At 44.9% G+C, this 25,633-nt stretch overlaps 1 protein-coding gene across 20 annotated transcripts in view; it reads left to right on the forward strand.

Moving 5' to 3' along the window:
* The window catches only part of LOC107200677, a 50,711-nt gene that overhangs the window by 12,009 nt on the left and 13,069 nt on the right, over positions 1–25,633 (forward strand). For 11 of the 20 annotated variants that reach the window (XR_004495963.1, XR_004495971.1, XR_004495970.1 and 8 more), the window contains 9 exons: positions 898–1,242; positions 3,185–3,412; positions 4,856–5,201; positions 8,560–8,703; positions 13,776–13,848; positions 16,233–16,314; positions 21,433–21,535; positions 22,321–22,653; positions 22,767–23,724. Coding sequence is in view for 1 of the 20 variants with exons in the window: in XM_033512087.1 (XP_033367978.1) it covers positions 4,856–5,084; positions 8,560–8,703; positions 13,776–13,889 (487 nt within the window). In the remaining 19 variants the exon portion in view is untranslated. Of the gene's footprint in view, positions 1–897; positions 1,243–3,184; positions 3,422–4,855; positions 5,202–8,559; positions 8,704–11,935; positions 13,445–13,775; positions 14,189–16,232; positions 16,315–21,432; positions 21,536–22,320; positions 22,654–22,766; positions 23,725–25,309; positions 25,569–25,633 lie in introns of those variants that run through there. The other 9 variants (XR_004495967.1, XR_004495965.1, XR_004495962.1 and 6 more) reach the window with 9 other exon arrangements.

The raw sequence follows: 25,633 nt of genomic DNA on the forward strand, positions 1-25,633 counted from the left end.
GTCCCTCACTCCTGCTCCTACACACTTGCTGACCTTTTCCTGCCAGTTCTGAGACGGGGCCACAGGCTGCCTCTCACGCATCCCGCCCCTCTTTAAAGATAGGATAGAATTCCTTTATCTCCCAATGCCAGGCAAGCCTGGGATGCTCAGAGGTGCAGATAACGTTGCTGCATACCAGGGGCCGGGCAAGTGAGCAGAAAACCTCTCGTCTCTCTTAGCATTCAGCAGGACAGCCTGTTCACATCCCTGCCCTTGCTTTTATTTCTGGGGGATCCAGCTGCTCTTTCCAACCCGTTAGCAGCTCGCAGTGCAGCCCTTCCGGGTCCTGGTGACTGTGCAAAGTCCTTGAGGAAGGGGCAGTAGCAGAACAGTGGGCAGGGGTGACTGGCTGCAGCTCCACCATGAGCTGCAGGGCTCTGAAGCAGGGGTGGCCTGGGAGGATGGCTGGGCTCAGGCTGTGGTGCAAAAGCTGCTGGAGAAGCCAGGAGGTGCACAAAAAAGTAGTTCATGGCCTGGCAAAGGAGATAAGGAGAAACTTGATCCCTGCCTGAACATCCAGGGTTCTTGTTCCTTCAGGTCTGCTCGTCCAGGGGCATAGTGCAAATGTAAATGTCCAGGTATTTATGTACTCTGGCATAAATTCAAAACTACCTTTGGTACAATCATAGAAGAAAGAGCAAAATCGTAGTCACCATTAGCACAGAATACACATGATGCTCCCATCTAATACCACAGTGCATTGTCCTGTGATATTTTACAGTGAGAACATAAAGCCTGGCATCTTTCAATTTTATGACTGAAAGATGTTTACAACAACAAAAATATGTGGGAATTTAGTATTTTCCATATCATCGGATTAAAAGCCTGTCTCTCAACTTATTTACTGCTCCACCTAAGGCTTTCACTGCACCTGTCTTCACAAGCATCGGAGCATTCGTGTTTCGTCTGTCTTTTCGTGGCCAGATGAAGTCATCTTGGAGCATGGGTGCGGTGGTGAAAGACACACACAGTGAATTTACATCTCTTGGATAAAGGGAGAAACCAAAGAAAGATTTCCCCTGTGAGCTGGCTTTTATCGTCAGTGGGAACATCTTAGTCAGCACAAGCTCAGACTTCTCAAATTGTGCAGCCATGTGTTGTGAGAGGTACAGCCTCTGCAGCTTCCTTGTTCCCTGGATCAGCCAAGGACGAAGGCTCCAGGATCTGGTGCTCCTCTGGCAGGAATTGCAGAGCCCAGGTCAGGTGAGTGGTAGGCTTTGAAACTTTGTGTGTGACCCTGCTCCTCTGGAATGTGGGAAAACACCCTCCTATTTGATTTTAACAAATCACCTCAAGCCAGATCCTTTAGCATGTTGAGCATCACTGAATATTGACTAGAGAATACAATTAGCTGGGAGAATCCTAATGTTTTGTGGAATCATTTCCATGACACAGATGTGATACCAGAGTGGGATGTTGCACGTGTAAGTTCTCAAGTCTCCAGGAAGCAAGAATGTGCAGATACTCTGACTCACTAGAAGAAAAATTACTTGTAGTGACTCAAACACTTGGATGCTGTGGCTTCCTAATTAATCACTGTGCTCCAACATGGGTCCAGAATCCTCCTTTAAGGACCACAGAATGCTTATGGCCTTGATGATTCCTGCTCTGGTGCAGCTGTTTAGGTGGACAGATTAACCTCTTGCTGCCCATCAGTACGGTCAGCAGACATAATTAATTTCTGGGCTGTTGGCACAAATGACCTGGCAGGCTCTGGAAGCTTGATGATACTAGTTTTGCCTAAATGAGGGACTTAGCAGGGAACACTTTGTTGGGGTGACCATGCAACTTGAGGAATCCCCAGGAAGGTTGACTGCAGGTTTGGCAGCAATGTCACGGTCAAGGGGGCGCAGACTCAGACTTTTCTGGGAGGAGAAGGATCCAGTGGTGTGTTAGAGCTGGGAAACCCCGGGGAACCCGGCAACCCTGCCCTTCTTTTGCAAGAGAACACTATGAGATGCCTCCCTTTGCCTTGACTTGCCTGGTTGGCTGGGAAGCTGTTCCCATTGGGCAAAAGGTGAAATTTATGTATTTCATAACTTTGTGTTTGGATTTTCGCTGTGCTTATTTTGCACAGCGTGGTACAGAACACGAGTATTATGCATTGAGATGGCTCATCTCCACTGCCTTAAGCCCAAAGTGCATGTTGCTGTCACCACAGGAAAATAATGTGACCATGGATGGAAGCAAAGAATGTTTCTTTTCAAAGTTTGTGCTAATTTTGCACTTAATTGGTACGTTACAAACCTAGCAAATCATAAATAAAACCTGGGTTTTCCTTTTTCTAAAACTAGGTCTTAAAATGTAACTTGCCTTAGATTTGAGTGGAAAAGGCAAGCTTTGAAAGAGATGAAGCATGCCCTCATGTGGCAATATTTTTTCCTTATAATACCTGTTTGTTTTGGTTTTAATCCCCAAATAATCTATTACAACGAGTTATGCTATGACATCAGAACTGGCATACAGCGTGGGTGTTGTGATACGAAGGTGGCGTACACACAAAATGTTCAGAAATAATTATATGGGCTCTAACTCTCTTGTTACTTGAGTCCCTGCATGAGTGCTTTTATTCTAAAATAAGACTAGCTCCACACAGGAGTTTGCAAATAAACAAAGGTGCAAATTAAAACTTGTCCTGTCCTCTTCTCTGTGGGAAAGTTGCTTTCCACAACTGTGAGCAAAGTTTAAAATTGTTTCAAAGTGGACAACTTGGTTTGAAACCAGAATAATTGATTTTGAAGTCAATTTTAATCTAACCCAAAATAAACGAAAAATTAAATACACATTCACAGAGCTGGCCTGAATAGCTCACTCTGAAAATCATGTTACTTGTTAAGCTGGTAGAACTTTCTCATGTCTATACAAGGCTTACAACTGTGTAGATAAACTTTCAGAAGCCTGGCTCTGCTGTGAATTTTACATTTTTGACACATAAAGGTTGGGTTTTAAAACCCCAGCTGACATTTCCCAGCTTCATAAATAGGGAAGTTCTACTCTTTCCTGACACAGCATTGTCTACTTTTACTGTAGATCAATTTCCTGTTTTTCCTTTCCTGAACTGAAACAGTAAATGTAATTCATAGAAATTACTGGGTCCCAACAGCTTATTGGGACTTTTTATAGCATTCTTTTTCTGTGATTACAGATAGATTGGTATTGTTGGTCCAGAGCACCATAGAGAATAAAGAAAAAATGTATGGTGATCATTGGAAGTCTGATTGGGAAGCATGTGATGGAGTCCATCAAGTTTTAAACTTCATGGAAGCATTTGAAATCCCAGGGTTTCCAGTGTGCTGCCTGGTCACTGTCTCCATCGGTTGGCCATCCACCAGTTTCCTGGGAAGATGTCACCTGGCAGTCACATTCACCACAGGTCCCCAAGGTTCATTCTCTTCCTTGCAGAGCCTTGCAAAGCTTGCAGGATGGTTGGGTTGGCTGAAGAGCAGTAGGAGTTGCTTTCTCCTCATCTTCCTCTCCAGGCTACATTCCTGGCTAATACAAGCAGCTCCCTCCTGTGCTGGGGGTAGTTTCCATGGGGTCAGGAAATATGAGAAGCAGAGAAGTGGGAAACTCTGGATCCACTAGGCTAGCCTCGACTCTCCTGGGGGGCCTGAATGTGTGTGAAAGCTGTGGGTGGTCTGAATTTTGGGTGCTTGAGCAGGAGGCTTTTGGATATCGTTGTGGCTTTGAGAAAACTTCAGGCTGAATGAGAAGCGAATTCCCTAAATCTCTCCCCTAGGGTCCCATTGACTTTCAGCAAAATCATCCCTCAGAGGCAACTCAGCAATCTTCATTCATGGAGTTCTCAGCGATGCTCCGTTATCGAGTTCCCTCTGAAAAGGTTTTTGTGCTGTAATCTGCTGGCTGGTTACTTAACTGGTGCAGCTTAGAGACCTCCGCTGGTTGTTGCACGTCTTTTAATTTTTAAGGGTTTATTTCAGCTCCTTTGTGAAGTGTAAGGAAATGGATGATTAGCAAAATTCTTCCCAGTATTTTAGAAGCATTAGTAAATGTTGAATAAAGGGCAATCACACTGTTGTTTTCGTGGGAACTGTGAAAGAAAGACTGCTAAATTAGGTGCAATCCTGATCTTAAAGTCAGAATTCTTACACAATGTTTTTTGCACTCTGGTGAAAAACTTGTATGTGAGAATATGTGCTTGCAATGAGCCAAGTAATTCAGCACTGCAGGAATCCCACCAACTTCATCTCCAAGCTGGTAATGAACACGGGCCTGGACATGTGCAACTGATGTGTCTGCCTGCAGAAATTATCTATATGCAGTCAGTGACAGCAGTGTCCTTCAGATGTTGGTTTTGATGCAGTAAGCATACGTGACACTTCTGCTTTGCTTCCTCTTCTTGCTGTGCCCTGGACTGGTCATAGCTGTGCTCTGCTTTCCTTAATCTAGCCAGAGACACCCTGTGCCTGGAAAAAGGCACCCTGTGCCTGGAAAAGGGCGAGCTGGGCAGCTGTATTGGAGAACAATGTGTCAGCCTCCTGCAGCTAGTTGATCCCCTGCGCCTTGCTGCTCTTTTGCAAGGCTACAGTACCTGAGGCAGTGTGTTTCCAGTGGTGTGCCTGAGCAGCAAGTGCTTGGAGGACCAGAGTGGTGTGGTTGGAGCAGAGGTGCTTGCTGACGTAGCTGACTAGATGAACTGGTTGACTGGTTAAATATTGGTGGCAAAAGAACTTGCAAAGCTGCTTTGCAGAAGTGGGTGGGTCTCAGCCACATCCTCACTGTCTTTGGTATTTGTCCTCAAGCCTGATTTCCATTTTCTTTACACCCTTTGCTTTCTGCTCTCCTTTTTTGACAGGAGATGTTGGCCAGTAGGTTGTGGCAGCCTGTCAGAAGTGGTTGGAGACCTTCGTTGGATGAGCAAAGCCTATCCACTTTCTGTCAAGCCTGAAAACGCCACAGAAGGCATGGAGCACCCAGTCACAGTCCTGTTGCTCATCTTTCAAACTGCAGATGAATGGCAATGTCACCCCAGAACACACCACCCTGGAGGCATTGCCATGAGAGTCATGGCAACAACTCAGCAGGTGCTTTTCAGGTGAAGAGTACTTAAGGCCATGGATGTGAATGCTCTCTCTTTTCCCAGGCCCTTCAGCAATTTATCATGCTTTCTGTTCAGGTGCATCTGAAACAAGTCTTACAAGGTACACAGCTCCTGCTGCTCCCTTCTGCAAGGCTGAGGTGCAGGGCAGGTAGTCCCTCCTCCCTGAGGGGCTTCACCCGTGTGTGCTTCCTGCGTTGTGGGGCTCCAGGCTGCTTGCAGAGATGGCACATTGGTCATTTTTGCTTCTTGCTGTACACCAGTGACCCCTGGCTGCTTTCCCACCAATGCAGGTCACCAGGCTGGTGGGATGTTGAGGTGGCAGGGGGACAGCAGCTGCTGGGGATGTGGGGGGGAACAGCTGGCTGCTGCCTCAGTCCTGCTGCCAGGGGGGATGCTGGCTGGAGAGGTGGGGGGCGGGAGGGGAGAGATGTCTCCAAGAAGGAGCTGGGCCACCACGCACACTTTCCTCCAAGCCCATCTGCCCCTGCTCATCTGCATGGCTTCCCAAGGCTTTGATGCATGTAGACAAATGCCAGGGAAGTTAATCCAGCTGGCTTGGGTGCTGTTATGCAGGAAATTGCCATCCCATTTCCAGGAAATTTTAATCACCTGAGTGAGTACCAGGTGAGCCTGAAAATCTCGGGCTGAAAAGGATGGCATTGCAGAGAAAGGCAGGGGTTTTGTCTAGCACTCATCCTGCTAGCAGCTCCCTTGTGAGGCTGTGTTGCAGGTGGTCCTTCAGTCTGCTCAGGCCACTTCTGAGGTGCTGGTCTCAGAGGAGCTCCATCCCTGGCTTGCAGGAAGAGGAGCACTTGTCTGGGCCAGGGGAAATCCCGAGGGGCCTGAGGTATGGGGCCAGGTCTGCTCATCTTCCACAATGTCCTACAACAGCAGGAATATTGTACAAGGAGGTGATTTAGGCAGTACTGTGGGTTTCCACAGCAGATGGCACGCCCTCAGCTGAAAATTTGCATAAATACCTTTCCAAGTAACGAGTATTTTCTAAATAGAACCAAAATCATATGAGAGGCAGGGAGGGGCATTTACAGGAAAGGCAGGTTTGCTACATTTGGATCTCATGCAAGAAATGGGATTAGTACTGTCCACAAAAGTCAGAGCGTGAATTTGTAAGGGTCTTGTTGAGGAAGTTCCTTAGCACAGATGGAATGACCTTGATGCTTTTGACTTGACAAAGCCATTTAATGCCAAGAAGCAGCTTTTGTGTCCATGGCAGAGAGAAGAGCCCATTAATCCCCATGACATCTCTTCAGGACACCTCCATGTGAGCCCCATGGACCAGAGAGATCCCCACATGGCATAGTGATAACTGCTGCTGAACCCCAAAACCCAAGAGCCACCCTCTTTTTGAGGAAGAGTTTGAGAGGTGGAGAGGAGGCAGGGGAGAAGTGAGTTTATTTAGAATTATCCACTTAAGGTCTTCTTCCCTAGTTGCTCTCAGAACATTTTCCAGAGGACACTGCTATTCTTACCCTGGCTTATCCCATGGGGAAAATGAGGCACACAGCAGTAAGGTGGCTGAGCTCTGGTCAGTGGAAAGCCTGGAGAAGGACCTTGCTCTCTGAGATTTCAGTTAGGTGGTTGCTACCAGTTAAGTGACATAAAAATATCTGTTCTTCTCTCTTTATTTAGAAATCACCATTTCCAGCAAGAAGCAGGTAGAGAGAGAGTTAGTAATCCCTGCTGCTTCCACTTCTTTTCCTTGCTGTCTGCCTGTCAATTCCCTTTTACCATTTTACATGTGGTCACTTGATACCAGCAGCTGTTCTGGGACATCTCTATCTGTCACATCCTTCTTTTTATTTCAGCGTCCAAAAGTTTGAGTGCATCACAAAAAACAAAACACAACAAAACAGAAAAGCCCCACATTAACAAAATGTGAGTTTCCTCCCAGGTTCAGTTCTAAACACGTCACTTTAATGATGTCTAAACTACTCAGCACTTGATGAGCAAAACATTACTATCTTCTAGCCACATTTGTTTTCCCGTCTCCCAGAGCATTATAGTCACCCAGGGAGAACTGCGTGTTCTACTTCGCTGCTGTAAAGCTATTATGGGTATGAAAAGTTCCCATTAATCTGCTCCACACATGGATGTTTCTGGATAAAGTTCAGTAGCCAGATCCCTCTTTCTTTGTGTGCATCAAACGAAGCAGAAAAACGCCTCCAATTTAAAGACACCAAGTGAATAACCAAATAGATGAGATTAATTTTTGTTTAATCCACGTGGGCAGCGAAGCCAATGGCCAATGTTTGTGTGTGGACTTCTCCCGGGAGTTCATTACCAGCTGAGTCTGTAATAAGTTAATGCAGAGATTCCATGGAAATAGGGGGTTAATTATATGCAGAGGATGTTGGCCAATGTACAGCTTTGAACAACAAAAATAGCCCAAGTTTTGGATGTGGAATCAATTAACGAGGTCCATGACATGTACCAGAATTTGTTAAGATAGTTGTACTATAAGGATACTTTTTTCTTTTTTTCTTTTCTTTTTTTTTCTTTTTCTTTTTTGCTTTTTGTATAAAAAGCTAAAGAAAATAAGTGGGTAATGGAAGGCAAGGGAGAGAAAGACATGAGACTGGTAATAAAACACTGGACTTTGGCCTGCAGCCAAGGCAGGCTTTTCAATGGGCCTGAAGTTTGGACGGCAGCACAGTTTGAACCAGTTTTCACTAACTGTCCAAAAGGTTATGCCGTAATAGATGGAGAGAAGAGGTTGATTTTAGTTTACCAACTCCCTTCTCTCTGCTGGCAGGAGTGTTAAGCTGCTAAGATGCCGTAGTCATTACACTGACGGATATCAGCATGTGGCGCGGCCTGCTGCAGATTCAGCTCCAAAGCTGAAACATAAAAAATTCTCCTCAATGCTGGTTGGCACAAGCCTAATTTTTTCCCCCCTTTCTACATATGGTTTTAATATAAAATGTGTCTTTCTGCGCCTTTCTTTTCCCCCCTTGCCACATCTTTAGAAATGGCTTCTTAAAAAAAAAAAAAGGAGTGTACAGAGTGTCACTCCCCTTTCCTTATATTCCTACGTTTTAGAATTAATTGTATGTGTGGTAGTTCAGTAGTGCAGCTTGGGAGCTGAACAGAGCACAGCACATACCTTTGTATAGGGATGTTTCCCAAAAAAAAGCAGAGGAAGACCAGATTACTTTAACTTCAGAGCAGTGAAACACCCTTTTGGCTGTTACAAGTTTTCAAGGAGCCACTTAAACAGGTAGAATACAAATTTGAATGAAAAAGATCTGACCCATTTTCACCCTGTTTCACTTTAGGACAAGCTCTGGGCATGTTCCAGGCATTTCTAAAGTCCCTCACTGTTTTTTTTTTCCCTCACCCCCTTCCTTCCAATTTGGTCCCTAAACACATTAATTTGTTCCTAGAAATTATTTACTTGTTTGTTGTGTTTTTTGTTTGTTTGTTCATTTTTCACACAGAAACCCTCAGACCAAAGCAAACAGTGCCACAAAAAAATGTTGCAATTCAACCCAATTTTGAGGGAAATGCCCCTGATAACTTCTCAGCTCCGAAGAGAAGCAGTGGAGGCTGGGGCCACTGAGTCTCCATGGAAATCAGAGAGGGTAAGGTTTGTTTGACTAATTAGTGGTAATCCTGAATAATTCTGTGGGCTTTATTTTATGGGGTTTCGACCATGTTCTATGCTCAGCTCCTCACGGAGTGCCTGGATCCCTGGGTTTTGTCACACATGGACTCCTGGAGACTGGCATGGTCTGGAGATCTGAGGGGCCACCTAGGGCACAGGGACATGGCTTGAGGTCAAGTGCCCTCCAGTCCTCTGCATCTGGTACTGGGCAAGCACATGCCTGGCTGTTGTCCCAGAGGTACTCTTGGGGATCCAGAATGCAGGCCAGGACATGGACACCCTTGTCCATCCAGTCTGAGGAGGCTGATTGCATGTGGGGCCTTGGTGTGCCACACCAGGGAAATGGACTCCGTCAGCAGGGGTGATACGGGGACAACCGTGACCTTTCACCCGCCTGCCTGGCTGCTTAGAGTTAAAGTGTTACTAGGGAAGGTGGCTGCAGCCTCCATACAGCAGAGCTGTGGCCGCCCAGGGGCACCTGGGGACAAGGTTGGAGCCCTGGGAAGGTTGTTTCTGTGGCAGCTCATCAGACAGACAGGAAAGCAGATGCTGGGGAGGCCAGGCTGGAGGAGGCAGGGCTAAGGTGACCAGCCCCGGGCCATCGGGGCCAAGGGGAGACACAAAAGCTGTGGGGCTTGTTAGTCAGGGCCCCAGCTTGCCAAAGGAGCCCACAGGGCCACAGCCTGCCCAAGGAGCCCACAGTACAGGGTAGGCTCCTTAGCCAGTGTGTGGGAATGGGCAGTGCCTTTATTTTGCCTGTAGTGCCAGGGGCAGCTTCAGGCACTGTTACAGGTGCACTAATTCTGAATGCCAGCATTCAACTCCCCCATGAGCCCCCAGAACCTGCCAGGTGTTAGAGCAGGAGCAGGCTACATCTGCTTTCTGGCTGGCCACAGTTTTAAATGGAAAAGGTATTTCCCAAGTACCAGACCACCACTCCTTCACTTATATCCTGGAACTGGTCCAATCAGGGTCATAACCAAGTGAAATGGGAACATCCAGCCCCATTCGTGCTGTAAGAAAACACCGCCTTTCTTTTGTTTTCTGAGCTATCTTGGGAGTGCCATAAGAGAGGGGGTCTCTACTGTCGGGGTCTTTTTATTTCTTCCTTGTTTGGGAGTGCTTTAGGATGGGATGACCTGCTGCTAACACAGCTGAGCAGTGCCATGTCCCATGCCTTTAACACAGCTGAAACTCTTCAGAACAAGAATGGGTGATGGCTGCCTAATTCTTCTGTAACCAACCTGAGCAAGGAAGTGTAATTATGATAGTTATCTAGTTATCACTGGGGGATGTTTCAAAGGGAAAGCATGCTAGATACTTTGACTAAGCACTTAATTTTTTTTCTATCAAATTACTTCCATCCCAGCAGCTAGCTCTATGTACACAATAGCTCTGTTGGCTTCAATGAGGTCCTTCAGTTAAGGTCAGCTAAATACCTGCCCCATGATAGCAGGCCACAGACCAGATGTGAGATGCCATGGTGTCACCTCATCCACTCTTTTCCTCTTTTGCTGCAGACCCCCCTAGCTTGTTTTCAGCATTTGGCTTTGTATAGTTTTAAATTAATCAAGCTGCATCGAACTTTACTCTTAAACCACTTGTTCGTTTCCCTTCTAAAATCCAGATTTTTGTTCACACTCAAATAAGAATACATACCAATATTTTATCTCTTCTGCAGTGTATCCCCAGGCAGAAATTATATTGTAATAATAAACTGGCTAGCTTGTTTTAACAGTTCCTGGCTTTTGGCTTTATGCAACACTGCAGGTGTGATTCTAGTAGCAATACTGTAGGTGTGAATTATTATGTTAGTGTAATAGGCTGTATTTTATTGTGCTTTATTGCTTAATTGGTTTCTTCCATAAGGTTTCTGCAGTTGCTACTGAGAACTAATGCCAAGCTTTTCTATGAAAAGAGTGGTATTCTTTTTTTTGTGTTTACTAAGGTCAGTAATTTCAGTGGGTGACTGGCTTTGGGAAATGAAGGAAAGATGTCACTAAATGAATTAAGAAAGTGCTTACTAAGTCCTTAATAAAAAGCAGATCAGGCTAAAAGATGCTCCTTGTTATGCGCAGATACTTGTAACACCAAAGAGCCCTTTGGGAAAACAGCTGGCTGAGCTTTCTGGCAAAGGAAGCCCTCTCCCATGTTCAGGGAATTCCCAGGTGGTGGGCAATATCTCTGGGTAGTTATGTGCTCTGTGACCTCCTCTCCCCTCTGTATCCTTCCCACCCCTTGACTTTTTTTAGACGATGGAAAATCAAAGTTTTGTCTTCACAGCAACATGCAGGCTGATCCCCTTGCAAGTGTACCCCTAGAGAGGTGCCCCCCTAGATACCCCCGGGTAGGGTACTGCCTCCCCCCACCACACAGATTGCCTGAAACATCAGGAGTGTGGGCAGCCCTCCAAAGCATGTGCAGATCCTGCCACTCTGCCTGGGAATCAAGGGGCAGGGAGGAGTCCCAGGGGTACCCAGATGCCCCAAGGATGCCTGCACCACTTGAAACCTGAGACAACTTCAATATGTGCAGCCACACCCTGGTGTGGGGACCAAGGGTGTTTTTCAATGGTTTGAAATAATGAAAGCTGCTGCTCCTGTGAGTCACTCAAATTCCCACCATGTATGCTTGCTAAATGATTTCACCTCTGCTTCCCTGTGCTCCCCGGGACTGTGCCTACTCATGCTGCTGAAGTTCATTTTTGGTCTCACACCTTCATTTAAGCCTTCTTCTGTTTGTGTGGAGCTGCAGGTTTAGCAGAAGGATCTGTGTTTACTTTCACCTGGGTGAAATATTTATGCCTGGCATCTTGTTTGCAGGACTAGTGGGGTAGGTGATTTCCCAAGTGAGATCTTCATCAAACAGAGGAGGAAACTTTTGATTTTCCCTTCTTCTTGTAATGGTGTTTTCCAAAACTGTTAATGCAAAGCAGAGCTGGGCAGTAGCTACAAAATATGGATGTAGATCTAGATTCTGAAGTCACAGGGTTTTGTCTGGTTCCCCCAAAATGCTGAGGCCATATCTGTAGGGGATGCTACATTGCCTCACCAGGGATCAAACTGAAAAATATGCAGAGCTGACAGCCCAGTATATGGACCATTAATGGTTGGGTTAATAGGTGTTAGCTGTGCACAGATTGTCCTTTTCTGTGGCTGAGACACAAAAAGTTGTAGTGCTCATTTCTTCCTTTTTCCTGGTCTCACCAGGTCCAGCCCAAAGGAGATGAGCGTGTTTGAGCTGTGTTTGCACTGTCTGGCCAGGAAGACAGCACTCATCTCTGCCACAAAGGTCTCAGTGTGGTTTGTGCTGAAGTGGGATCCTACATCTGGGATCTACCCAAGAGCTACATCATACTATCTTAGAGATAGGAAAGCTTCATAAAGGGAGGACTTTGAATCAGGAGTTTGCTGTGCATTGCAACATTTATCGCCATGATTCACATACCTCCAGTGTTACTGCAAATCCAGGCAAAGTGTGAAATGATTCTCTCTCTTATCTTTAAGGAAATGCAACATGCTCCTACCACACTGACTCTCAAAGTCAGCTCTACCCTGCTTTGAGCCACAGAAATTGTCAGGATTTTTGAAAAAGCTCAACAAACCACAACACCACAATCTAGCCAATTAATTTTGAAGTGCTTTGGGAACAATTCAGGGTTTTTTCACCTTATGCAGCTCCATAGAAACCCTTGGAGTTCTGCAGGTGCATAACAACCAAGTTATGAAGGAGCTGGAGGCACTAAGAGAGGTGGAACATGATTAATAACTGTCAAATTACAGGGAACACTTGAAAATCCTTAAATCTCTCCCCTCTCCTACTTCATCCTGGCAATAAGAACATGACTCTTCAGTTAGGCTGTCTTTCCCTGAGGCAGTCCCTTCACTTGAGGCAGGAGATGATCTGAAGCCACAAGCAAAGGGTTCAGAAACTTTATGACAAAATCAGGAGAAAAAAAGAGAGACTGGGTGAGCTGCCACACAGAGGATCACAGAAGGGAGTAGCTGGCATGTGTATGCCAGCACCAGAATCCTCAGACTTTCATCATGGGAACCACAGCTTGACTGCCAGATAAACCAGCTCCTTTTGTATTCACAATTGCAAAATGTCTCTGCAGCAGCTCTAGCAATTGCTTAGAGAGGAAAGAAATAGAAAAACTTTTCTTGCATCCTTAGCATAGCAGGTGTTTTACAAATTAAAATAAAAAAAAGGGATCAATTCTGCATTTTATTTTGGCCCTTTGCTATATCCCTGCTCTGTGTCTGAAATGTTTTCTTCACCAAAGAGACAAGCAGAGGTAGTCAACTCTTTACAAACAGTGGTTTTAGGTTTATCAATATTAAGGTTGTTTTCTTTTACAGATTTCAGTACTGTTTTTTAGTCTAGATAGCATAGGGTAACTCTATTTACTTTGTTGCCCTGCTGTCTTTAGCAGAAAAACTTAAGAAGTTTGTTTCTCACTTCTGTTTGCCATGGAGGCCTCAATCTCAGAGAAGATTGTAGAAGAAACTCAGTTAATCGAAGGTTAAACAAAATGAATGAAGTTTGTATGGTGCCCTGAAGGTTATTAGACTCAAGGTCTGAGCAGCTGCCAAGGGGAGTGAGTTCCAGGGCAGGAGCATTCATCTGAGAAATCCCAGTTGCTGGATGTGGAGGGGTTGAACTTGGGAGCTGCAGGCGCCTCCCAGCTGAGTTTGGCTGCCATGGCTGCATGTGGGGTAGGTCCCCCATCCCTTCCCACACTCCTGGTCCAGAGAACAAATGGATGGGAGGGCATGCTCCACTCCATGGGAGGGCAATAGGGACTTGCCAATTGTTCCAGATGCCTGGCTGCTTCCATTACCAGCTATGGAGCAAGCAGGGAGCTCTAAAATCCCACAGGCAGGCAATTGCTGGGAGTTAGGGCTGATAAAAGGGCTCATGGAGCCTGCTACAAAGGCAAGTTTGGAAGGGGCACAGAGTCTAGGGGTGCAGCAAGCAATGCAGTGTGGTCAGCTTTGTTTCCTCTGAGCTGGTCTCCGTCCACACATGTCTTTGTCTCCCTAACAGAGTGATGCTCTGGAGAGGCACCTGGTTTATCTTCCACTTCGGTCCAACTTGGAGATGGAATTGAAATCACAAGGTACGGATGCAAGATGGAAACAGACAGGCAAAGTGTTGTGATGTCCTTTCAACTTCAAAGTTTCTTCCAAGTGCCTCTTTCTATGATACAGAAGAATTTTGAGTAAATAAAGTTATTAAGTGAAAACTGTAAGAGCAAAGATAGAGATGTATCTGCAGGCTACACCTGCAGTCTTATTAGTGAATGTTAAGCAGCATGTTAAACGTTCCCATACATCAGTTTGTGTATCTGTGCAGCAGTCTTGATATTTTATTCCTCATTTATACCATAATTGCAGAAGTCCTTTATGCCAATGTAGACACTGATCTCACTGCATGTTGGAAATACAAAATATACGAGAGAGCTGGAATAACAAGAATGTGTGTTTTCTGAAAAAGTAGAAGGTTTCTGGAGGAGGAGTTTTCCCAAAGGGAGCTAAGTTTACAGATCTAACTCATTCATTCCTTTTTCCCTCTGAAGTTGACGCACACATGCACAAACATACAGGCTCCAGTATCTATTTCATGGACACATTCTTCCCATCTCACTGTGTAAAGGTCTTGAAAGCAATAGCTACTGGCAGTACCCCAATTCGACATATCTAATAGGTCCTTCCCAGTTTCAAAATCACTAAGGACGCACATGGCCAAATGAAAGCAGGGCTTAAACTACCTTGCTGTCAGAAGCAATGAAACTAGCTGCCTGTCCTCGTGAGCTTGATTTGTGGGCTCTTTGTTTTTGTAGTCTTGGTTTGCTGACTGCATCTCAAGAACTGTGTTGCTAGAGCAACATTGTTAATCTAACTCCTGCAAGTAACTCCAACTCTGACTGTTGAATGCAGGACTTTTCAAAATCTGATAGTACGCTGCAGTGGGTTTTCATTGTTTCCCAAATTTTATGGATTAATCGGCTCCAGGTGGAAGGATAAAAAAGACTGAATTTGATTGCTTATAAATTACCTCTGACTCAGTGGATCTGCTTAGATTTAGGAGGGCATGGCCTGCCTACCTACTTAGAGAAGGTATTTTGGATCAGCATCAAATGGCCTATCTCTACTGACTTAAACACAGCATTTCCAATTTACATCACCTCAGTGTTTGAACCTGATGTTACATGTGCAGACATTTAACCAGAGAAGGGATGCTACCTCTCTTCAGCTCCACATTTGACCTTCTCAGTGTTTGCATGTGATTGCTGCGTGTGTACAGAGATATGGAAGCACATGTATGATCACAAAATATCTATGCTTTGCCATGTTTTCCTTAGGTGGGAAATCTTAGGTCCAGCAACTATCAGAGAAAACTTTCTGATGCAAACAACCGTTGGAGGAAACAAATTCCCTCAAAATAGTCCTTGTGGTTTGCACCTGGTCAGGACACCATGAATCTCCAGGCTAATGGCAACGGAGCTCCTTTCTGGCTGACATGCATTTCCCAGGCCTAAATTTCTGTTAGGAGTTTTTTTGGGGGTTTGTTGGTATTTTTCCCTCCTAGCAATTGTCACACTGCTGTTCATACTTCCCAGCCTAGAGGAACTCTGTCCAGGCTTTATCTTAGTGGTTTGTATTCCTATGGTCACCACAGTTCAGGCTTATTCTTTTCAACAAAATTAATTATTGTTAGGTTATCTGGGAGTTTGACTCAGAGACTGTATTCCACTAATAAGCATAATTTTGAAGAGTTTGTGTTTAAAAAGAATTGTTATCTACTGCTTACTGGCAGGTTTTACATCTTACATCCCTGTTGAGATTGATTTCCTTTACATGCCTAATTACTGATGACACAGTTAGATAAAAGCTAAAGAGATATCTTGCAACTGGAAAAAAAAAGTTTTAAGCCAAGTTCCCTTTGACTTAAACAAAAGGAGGCTTAATTTTATTTCATTTAAAAAAGTCACCATGGAAGGATCCTTCTCCAAGAACTTGCAGCAATATGAGGAGTGTGTACAAAACAAGTCCAGACATCAAACAGGGCAACTCCCAAAATGTCTCTGCATTTGTAAACATTCATCACATCTGCTCACCTTGGCTGTAAGCATGAAACATAAAACTTGGGATATCTGTCTTATTAATTTAAATGGATGCTAATTCAGGTTGTGGCTTGAGGAGATGGAGGATGCAGCTGCAGCTGGCTTAAAAAAAAATGTTTCAAGAAAAAAAAGACACTCTGAAAAATTAAATATGTTTTAAAAAAAAAAAAAAAGGGATCATTTGCCTGATCTGATTTGTAGTAGTGCAGCCATAGTTAGGCCATTTGGAGCAACTGCCTAAGCACTGCTGACACTGTTAACCTTTTCCTGGGATCAAACAGCAGTCTTTGATCCAAAGGATGTCCACTGATGATGAAAACATGGAGCGAGGGAGAAAACCTTCTGTGGCATTGATATATGTTTCTTTTATTCCACAGTATGTGTGAAAATGGCTGGGGAGCCTTTATTGGGAGTTATACTGAAGGTTACTTCACACAACCACAGACTGGGCTTCAGCAGGTACGCTTTTCCAAACACCAGTAGAAAATCTTACACTGAGAATGGGCACATAGTAGTTTGTAGGGATGTGGAGCAGCACAGCGTATCCCCAAGATAGAAATATTTATATAAGTATAAATAAATAATTTTTTAAAATTTCCATAAATAAATACATTCTAGGAATATATTTTACTTAGTCAGTAAAGAGAAGTTTTATACCAACATAGGTTCCTGTGCACCAGGGACAGTACTCTTAGACACTGCATGAACTAAACCGATGTATATTTGATGCATACTTATATATGCATAACTATATTTGATCCATAATTATAACATGGAGAGTACATGGAGATCAGGTCTGAGATGTGGTATAAAGTGAGTGGCCCAAGGTGACCTTCATTCATGGCCAGGCACTACATGAGGCTCTTGGTTTAAATGTTAATATAATATTTTAGTCACTACACCCCTGGTCGATACACCTTTTGGACACAGCTGCTGGAAGAATGTTTTGTCGTGTCCCTCCTTGGCAAGTTACATCTCTAAAATTTTACTGGCAGAGCTGCTGGTCTGACTTGTATCATGCAGCTCTGTCAAAATACCTACCTGCACATCTGACTGTGGAGAAGGTGTCTGTTTGTCGCCAGGGGCTTTTGACATGAGGCAAAGCATACTGAGCACAACAAGAATGAGTTGATCGAGACCGATTTGGACTTTCAAGAGTTTGGGGATCTGAAATTAAAAGAACAGGGTCTTAGAGTTTTACAAACTAGCTGAATCCATAAATACAAGCACAGTTACCATGCCATTGTTGGGCTACTTTCCTACACCGGTTAGTGTAAGTATTGTCTCTCTCCCCTCATGTCAGTATCTACTCAGATGCACCAGCCAGCAACACTCCTCTCCATGCAAAATGGGCTTCTTTGTCGAAAGAATATACCCAAATTTTGATGGAGAGACAGCAAATCTGTTAACATGGAAAATACAGTTTTGGGAGTGCTGCAGCCTCCTGGAAAATGTCAGGCTTCACACTGCAGATATTAAATACCATGTAGTAAGAACTCTGTGTGGATTTTGGCGAGGCAGAAAGGGGAAAGTAAGGCACGTCCTAACACAGAAAGTGAGGTCTGTTTCTTAAGGGTGCAAAAATGCCTTGACCTTTTGCCTTTGGCAAAACCTCACTTTATACGTGTTCTGTGGCTTGTGTCACTTGGCCACATCCCAAGCTCACCTCTAACATGGCTACATTTCAGCAGTGTGGTGTGTGCAAGTGTCGGGGATGGTTATCTATGTGACAGCAGTACCCAGAGGCTTAAGCCATGGCTGTAGCCCTTTGTGTTAGGCACAGAGCAAGTACGCTGGCCTAACACAACTCTGAACATCTCCTGGTCTAGAAAGACCCACAAAAGAGGAGGAAAGGAAAGAAAAGCAGCAGAAAAAAAAAAATAATCCAGGGTTGCACAGCATGGAAGCAAGGCAGCTGAGGTTCCTGCTAATGGGTGGTGGCTGTTTTCTTGCCTTCCCAGCAGCCAGTGTTGTGTCACTTAATGCTGCAGGAGGTAACTTTTGGGTCATGTCTAGGCACAGGGCTTTTGCAGGGCAGCTCTGCCGGCTTTTCGTGATGTGACAACCTAAGAGTATTTCTCATCCTGTATGACTGCTGTGCCCTGCTGCCAGAGTGACTGTCCTAATGCCTGAGTGACAAACAGGTACATGTGCCTGTGTAGAGGTTTTTCTAGGGCAAAGTTCAGCCTCCCGAGTTTCAAACTGCTTGTATGTGGCAGATCATTGCTGCTGCTGGAGCGGCACCTCGAGTACCTGGACCTCTGATGCCACAGCCTCCATTTTCCACTTCGGGCTGAAAAGTGCTCTGCAAAGGATACATTGTGTTGTTAACACTGATGATTTCCCAAGAGAGCTGTGTGCAAGAGGTTATTTTTGTTTGTTCAAAATCCTTTGATTTCTCCCTGATTCACAGAAATGTCTGATGTTCTGCAGAGTACAATAGACTTCATCCACGTTGCTAATGACTATTTCTATTCAATCTCCTTAATAGGACTGAGGGAGCAGTAACTGGTCACTCCTCTGCAATGTCACTCATGATCCCTCCTGGACATTTTGAGTGACTAGGCTGGTAGGAAATGACAACAGAGTGCTGATGAGATTAGCACTTCTTGCTCTTCATAGTGTAAAAAACCCCAGGACTAACTCATTCTTCAAGCTCCTCAGTGACTAATAGTTGTTTTATCATCTTTTCAATTAGAAAGCATTTATCAGCAATCTTTGCTAGCTCACTGCATGAATTGACCTGTCATTCACTGTCTCAGCCCTTGGAACTGGTAATTAAGTTTAGCAATCTGGCTCAGCAGCTCCAACTGAGATATGTGGTATGTTTCCATGTGAGTAGGCAGATACTTTGGGGTTTCCTTCCCAATAGAAAAGGGCTTTGAGGAAAGTGAAGAAGGGTCTCAGGAGATGCCCTATGTCAAGAACCTGCAACCCTGAAAGTCTCACAAGCAAAGAACAATGAGTGGCATGGAGCAGCTCCACCATGGCTGGGGGTGGGCTGCAGAAAGGTGTCAGTGGGGCCAACCTGACTACCTATGGCTCAGGGAGAGGAGCAGCTTTGTTTGGAGCTGGCCAAGATAAGCTGGGACCAGCACACAGTTCTCCCTAGCTGAGCACCTGCTTCATCCCTAAACTTTCCAAACTGCATGCTTTTGGAGTGGTAAAGAAGATTTTGCACTTCATTCTCGATGTGAGGTATGTCAGCCTTGAAGTTTGGGCACAGATACAAAGCTCTGAAGTCTGGGTACCTCTTTGTTGTTGAGCAAGGGGTAAAGCAAAGCAGTTGCAGTGAAGCATGTTATGTGTGATGAAATCCAGGGATCAAGTACACTGACACAGGTCCTACATCTTCTTGGCACAGTTCTCCTCAGTGCCAGCAGAGGACATGTCCTATTGACAGTGTAAACAACAACAACAACAACAAAGCCAGCCTCCTGCTGAAGGAAATTTTTTAGAGGGGTTGACCCTAGGGAAAAGGGACCGAACTGCAATGGCACAGTGTGATTTGCCATGCTAACCCAAGGGTAATGCTAACAATGTCACAGGTATTGCTGACATTGAGGCTGCATGCCTGTTGTTATCTCCTGGCCTGCCCAAGTATCATTTTCTTTTTCGGATAAGAAGAAATTTGCAGATTGCTTACACTAAAGCCATACTGCTGGTAAAGGAGGTTTGCCCCTCATCTGGATCTGTGGCTGACAATAATTGATATGGACTGATTTTCAGTAGCTAGCCCACTGTTTTTTTAAGCAAACTTTACTCTGAAAAAACAGACATCTTAAAAAAACGCACACAACCCTCTTCACAACTGCCAAGGGGTACAGAAATGCCAGATCCCCATTACTCACTCCAAAATCAGGGTAAGTTGCCTGGCTTGGGGTTTTGGAGGAAACGCCATTTACAGAGTTCACTGAACACCACAGAAGATTTGGATTTGAATTTTTCTGGAGCTGCCCTAAAATATTAATTACTGTTTCTGAAAATACTTTTTACTCTGTTTTACCACAGGAAACATCGTAAGGGAATTTTTCTACTTCTTCTTTTTCCCCTCCTTTCATTACACCAGGTTTGTCTCCCTGCTGTCTTAAGGAGACCACCTACAACTTAAGGAAATAAAGACCTCTGTGAAAAAATACAGGCAAACCTGGTATTTAAGGGTCAGCTCCCCACAATATTTATCTAGTTGTCTGAGCTCGTCCAACCACAAAATGGGAAAGAAAAAAAAAACCACTATCATGTGGTGGCTGGGAGGGTAACCTCTGTTAAAAAACAACAACAAAAACAAAAGGCAGCAGCGTAAAATTGATGGGAAAAGTGCCAAGTAGAGAAAAGGAAATGGACCCTGATATTTATGAGATATAGTAAGTAATAGCACTAGGAGGTAGTGCTTGGTGAGAATAAAGCTAGCAGACATCTTTAATTTTGGAGCAGAGAGATGGGATTTTGTCTAGTATAATTTATTTAAGAGGTTTCTCTGTGTTTATAGAGAAAAAAAGTGGTACTGAACATGAATTTAAAAAAAAAAAAAAAAAGAAAAAAAATACAGGAAAAAAATGACATGTTCTTCCCTGAAACCACCCAGAGGTTCCTTAAAGCATTCTGCACCCTGAAGATCATATGCCTTAACTTCAGACCTGAAAAGCAGAGTAGGAAAGAAACACAATTTGGAGCAAAGGCTGCCTTTCCTCACTGAGGCACTAAGCAGGGATGTAAATTACATGGTATCTGTTTCAAGCCCCTTTCAGTATACGGCTCCTATAAGAGCTCCAGAGTAAGATAATCCTTTGGAGATCAGAGGCAGCGTGCTATTAGCAGGAGCTCATAGGTTACATTTAGTGGTGCCTGGGGTACCTTTATGCTGAAGTGTTAGTGTCAGCTAGAAAGCACATAATCTTTCCCTTGAGTCTAATTATACATTCATTGCACATGCAACAGAATATTCAAATGTGTTTAATTAGTCGAAAGATTGTGCTTTAAACCCACAAAAGCAAGGCAGGAAGGAATAAGGATGAAAAGTCAAATAGCCTCTTTTATCTAATTGCATCTCTGACTATCTGGGAGTCCCCAACCACCAATGTGAAAGATATTGTAAAGATATTTAAATATAAAGCCATAGCTGAATGTGCTATAGCCACAGCAAACCCCTGTGTTTCTCTTATGCTTAATGACCAGTTGAATTGTTCCTGATTTACACCAGTTCCTATAGAAAGGGAAAAGTGTACAGTTTGTGTCTACCTGGCCCCTCAGTTGGATCAGCTATAACAGTTGTGGTGTGGGCAAAATGCCTTCTGTTGTTTGCAAAAGAAGTTTGTTACCTGCTTTAAAAATGCCTTATTTACATTTTACCATCAAAGAGTATTAAGTAAAGTTCTCGAGGATTTCCATTAAAGTTTGGTTAATAGCGCAAATAGAGGGTTATATTTAATTATAAACCATAAAGGCTTCACCCTTGAAAACAATGTCATAATTTTATCTTTTCATCTGAAGTACCTTGTTTTTTTTATTTTTTGGTGTGGTAAGTTAACTGGATTCTGCAGGTGCTTTCTGAAATCTAATGGTGATTGTTTTATAAAGTTGCAGCAGATAAGTTTTTACCATGGACCCTGTGTAAAGAAGAGACCTAGCAAGGAGAATGAAGGCTTGTTCTTCTGCCAGTTCACTTGCTACTTAGCCCTGGGTGAGCACTTTTGGCTCAGACTTTCAGGAGCGGTCACTCTGTCCCCAAGCCCATTAATGTGACATTATTTTATGCTCAATGCTGAGTATCAACAGCCCCAAAGGAGATGGACAGGCATTAGCCCCCAGCCAGGCATCTCCAGGCTCTTCCAAGGGGAGCCAAGTGCCCTGGCCATGCTCTGGCTCAGCCCAGCTTCACACAGCTTCGATTCTGCTTATCCCCACTCAAGCAGTATAATGCCTTTATCTCATAGACACTTTGGGTAGAAGGGACACCTTCAAAGTAAGGTCATCTTTCATGTAAAATCAGCTTTTTCCTGGGCTAGGACAGGGGCCTAAAGATATGGGTTTTCCCAAGGTGTGGTCTGTGGTGTGTGATTTAGTGCAAAGACAGTGCAAGAGTGAAAGAGAAAAAACAAACCGTGAAGTGAGCTGAAAATCCAGCTCCTAGAATTAGAGGAGTTAAGAGCACTAGGTCCTGCCTTAACAGAGTTCAGACAATTAAAGTAAGCCATTACTATTAAGGATTAATTAGCTCAGCTGGGATGGGTGATAACAAGTGCCCTTCAGTGGGTTGTGACCATGAAGATGCTGTATCCATGGCCCATCTTTGAGAAGCTACAGACTTTCTCCAGAGAACAGGTATTAGAAAAAAATCTGCTCAGTATTCCCAAATATGAAGGTTTCATCCTGGAAAGGCAGGAGCTTAGTGAAAGCAGAGTAGAAAACAGCCACTTCATTCTAACCCATATCATACAATGTAGTGATTGTTTTATTTCCTTCTAGGCTGGGAGCATGATGCCATATGCAGAACATGAAGCAGGATTCAGTGAATTTATTCCTTTAGCATTTTTGAAAACCGCCACATTTGTGTATGCAGCGTGTGGAATTTGTCATGCAAACACCTATGTTTTTTTAGATACCCTTAAATAGGCTTTCAAAGGGATCTCAAAGAATGCAAGCTACTGAAGAACTGATTGACACTTCTATGTACAGCACAGAACCATCAGACACAGCTCCTGAACTGCGAGCACTTCCTCTTGCTACAGGCACTAACTGAGGGAAGCCTAGGTGGCTGTACCTCCCTGCTCTCCTCCCAGCTCTGCAGATAAATGCTAGGTAAGTTCAGGCAGTATTTGGTACTATAGTGCAAGTAAATCTCCTCCTGTGCTGGCTCTTTAAAAGAGGAGATCTATTCAAGACATATTTTCTTCCTTCTTCCCCCTCTGCAGCTCCTGTCATTTGGAGGAGTAGCTGGGGAGCAGAGTTGATGCTAGTGTGTCCTCTGAGGAACAGATTGGCCTGTTTGGATGATTTTTCCCTGAGGGTGCAATGACCAGGCTGTGGAAAAGGTGTTCAGAGGGCTGGAGCCATTGTGGCATGGCTGGTAGGAATATTGAGGGGTAGGTGGTGAGGCTGCAGTTTTAACTGTAAGTACAACCTCTGGCCATAAATTTGATATTTTCTCATCCTAAAACACCATCTACTTGCTACTGTTTATATCCCATGCCAACACTCACACATTCGGGCAAGTCTGTGCTACAGGGATACCTGTGGTCACAGCTCCTCCCTGAAGTCATCTGTGCAGCTTGGGAGGAAGGTGACCTCCCTTTTCGGAGTACTTCAGCCTGAATTAACAGAAAACTGCCTGTGGTTGTGGGCACATTACTTTGAGTGTTTATGCCACTTATCTGTTACCTAAAGATGGAGGTTTTGAAGACACTTTTAAGTTTTTTTTTGTTTTTTTTCTTTCAGCGGCTAATCTTACAGTGTCAGAGCCTGCACTCATGGGAAAGTTGCACCATCTTACCTCAAGGGGCTTTATGTTTAGTTAGAACGACATAGGATGAATTATGCATTGGAGGATAGGAAGGCTCTGCAGAAGGATCTGGACAACACAAGAAGCAAAGTGTGACCTTGCAGCTTCCCGCTGTGCTCTTTCACTTCACTTTTCTGGTCAGTCACGAGAGAGAACTCAAGCAGAAGGCAGCCGACTCTCTCCATCTCCCATTACCCTTGCACGGCTACTGCTGCACATTCCACTGCAGGGCAGCTGTCCCTGGCATGAGGTTTGCTCCCCGACAAGCCCATGTGAGCACTGGTGGGACTCCAGGCTGTGGATCCTGTACTGTGTGGGCTAGGTGGATGACTCACAAAAGCCAGGATTGTGCCCTGCCAGCAAGCAGCAAAGTGAGCAGTGATGCTGGGTGAAGTGAGCGTCCCCAAGGCAGCCCTTTGTCCCTTGGAGGGAGGATGAGGAGGAGGTGTAAATCACAGCTGGGTTTCCACACAGTAACCTGAAGGCCTTTAACTCTCTGCACGGTGTTTCACAAACAGCAGAGTGGGCCAAGAGATGACTTTTGTGCTTGTTCTGGTTTTCCCACCCAGTGTGGCTCACTCCCTAACAAAAATCAGCAGGCAGGAGGTTTCTTGGGTAACCACTGCTCCATGAGACAAAGTGAGAGAAAAAACAAACTGGGAAATATGGACTGTAGGCTTTTGCCTTGCCCACCCTTACGGCCTGTGTGCAGATGAGAAGTGCCAAAGGTCGAAAGGCCATTGACTTCATCTTGTTCCCCTTAATTTTTATGTCCACTGTTACTGGATGGGATGGGTACAGACTGTGGATGCCTGTATCTCACCGCTCTTTTCAGGATTCTTCCCAGTGTTTTTCTGGGGTAAGGACAGTGGCTTCCTATGGGAAGTCAGCCCATGGAGCCCATTACCACCTCTGGCACCATTAGTGTGCCGAGGGATGAGGCTCTTGCAAGGAGGAGCGCTCAAAGCTTGCAACTGCAAAAATCCAAAAGCAAAACAGTGGAAAACTGGCTGGATAAATGTGGAAAGCTCTTGGAAAATAAACAGCCCACAGAGGCACAGCCAACCTTTTTGAAACTGGTTTAAAGCGACCAGTTACTGAGTCCTCCTCCATGTGGGTTGAGCCTGAGGGGAAGGCTGGCACTCCCTGTGAGGTGTGCGGAGGGCACAGTGGGTCCCTCTCCCAGCCTCCTGGGACTATAACGTGGAGAAGAGAGGCCAGCTGGCAGTGCTGGAGGCCAAAAGCCTCCCTTCCCAGGGGTTGGAGCAAAGTTGAGAGCGTTGAGCAAGATGCAGGGCTGAGTCTGGTGTGAGTCCCCCGATGGTGGCAGGGGAGGGCAGGGGCATGGCAGGGCTGTGGGAGTTGTCGTCGGCCTGCATCCATCTGCCCTGCAACACTTTTAAAGTGCTAACACGTTTTATGGCACCAAGCAAGTGAAACGAAATAGTGGCTCCTGGCTCCTCGTAACTCGTGTAAATTCCAGATGTGACGATCCTTTTACTGGCAAATGGAGATGTTTATCCCTGTGCTCTCCTCGAGTTGAATCAGCTCCCGCTAGGAAGAGCTCGCTGAAAATGTGCCTGCCTGGCTACTAAACGGCTGCATAATTGTCCCTCTGCCCCTTCCCGGAGCTGCACATAAAAAGTGCAATCCAAATTCCTGGGCAAACCAGGCAGGGCCCTGGAGAGCACTTCCCACCCCCCTTCAGGAATTGAACGTCATGCCTAAAGGATAATGCAGGATTAGGGCAAGGGGAAAACGAGTGGCTTAAACAGATCCCAACTGCAGCAAGGCTCAGCAAAATGTGTCCTTATTCCCAGCCACAGCCCTCTTTTTTTTTTTTTTTTTTTTTTTTTTTTTTTTTTTTTTTTTTTTTTTTTTTTTTTTTTTTTTTTTTGTAAATAAGATATGTTATTATTGCAAGGGGAAGGAGGAAGGGGCCTCCAGATTGTGAAAGAGGTGGAAGAGGAACAGTGTTAGTTCCCTGAAAGCCCCCAGCCCAGGCCACAAGGCCGCCCTGCCCTCTGCCACACAGCAGCCTACATGGGAAACCCTTCCCGGCCCTTCCCTGCCCATCCTCCCCCACCTCCTCCTCCTCCTCTCCCGGAACACACAGGCACTAGTTATTAGGGATTAGGTGGAACAGATGCATGTAAGATGCTTACTGCCTTTTCCAGACACAAGGCCACTTTCCAATCAGCTCAGAGGAAACAGGGTAATTAGATGGGAGTCGCGGTCGGGGGGGGGGAATTAGCCTCTTACTCAACCAGAGCCTGCAAG

This window comes from Parus major, chromosome 2, assembly GCF_001522545.3.
Source record: "Parus major isolate Abel chromosome 2, Parus_major1.1, whole genome shotgun sequence".
NCBI classification, from domain to species: domain Eukaryota; kingdom Metazoa; phylum Chordata; class Aves; order Passeriformes; family Paridae; genus Parus; species Parus major.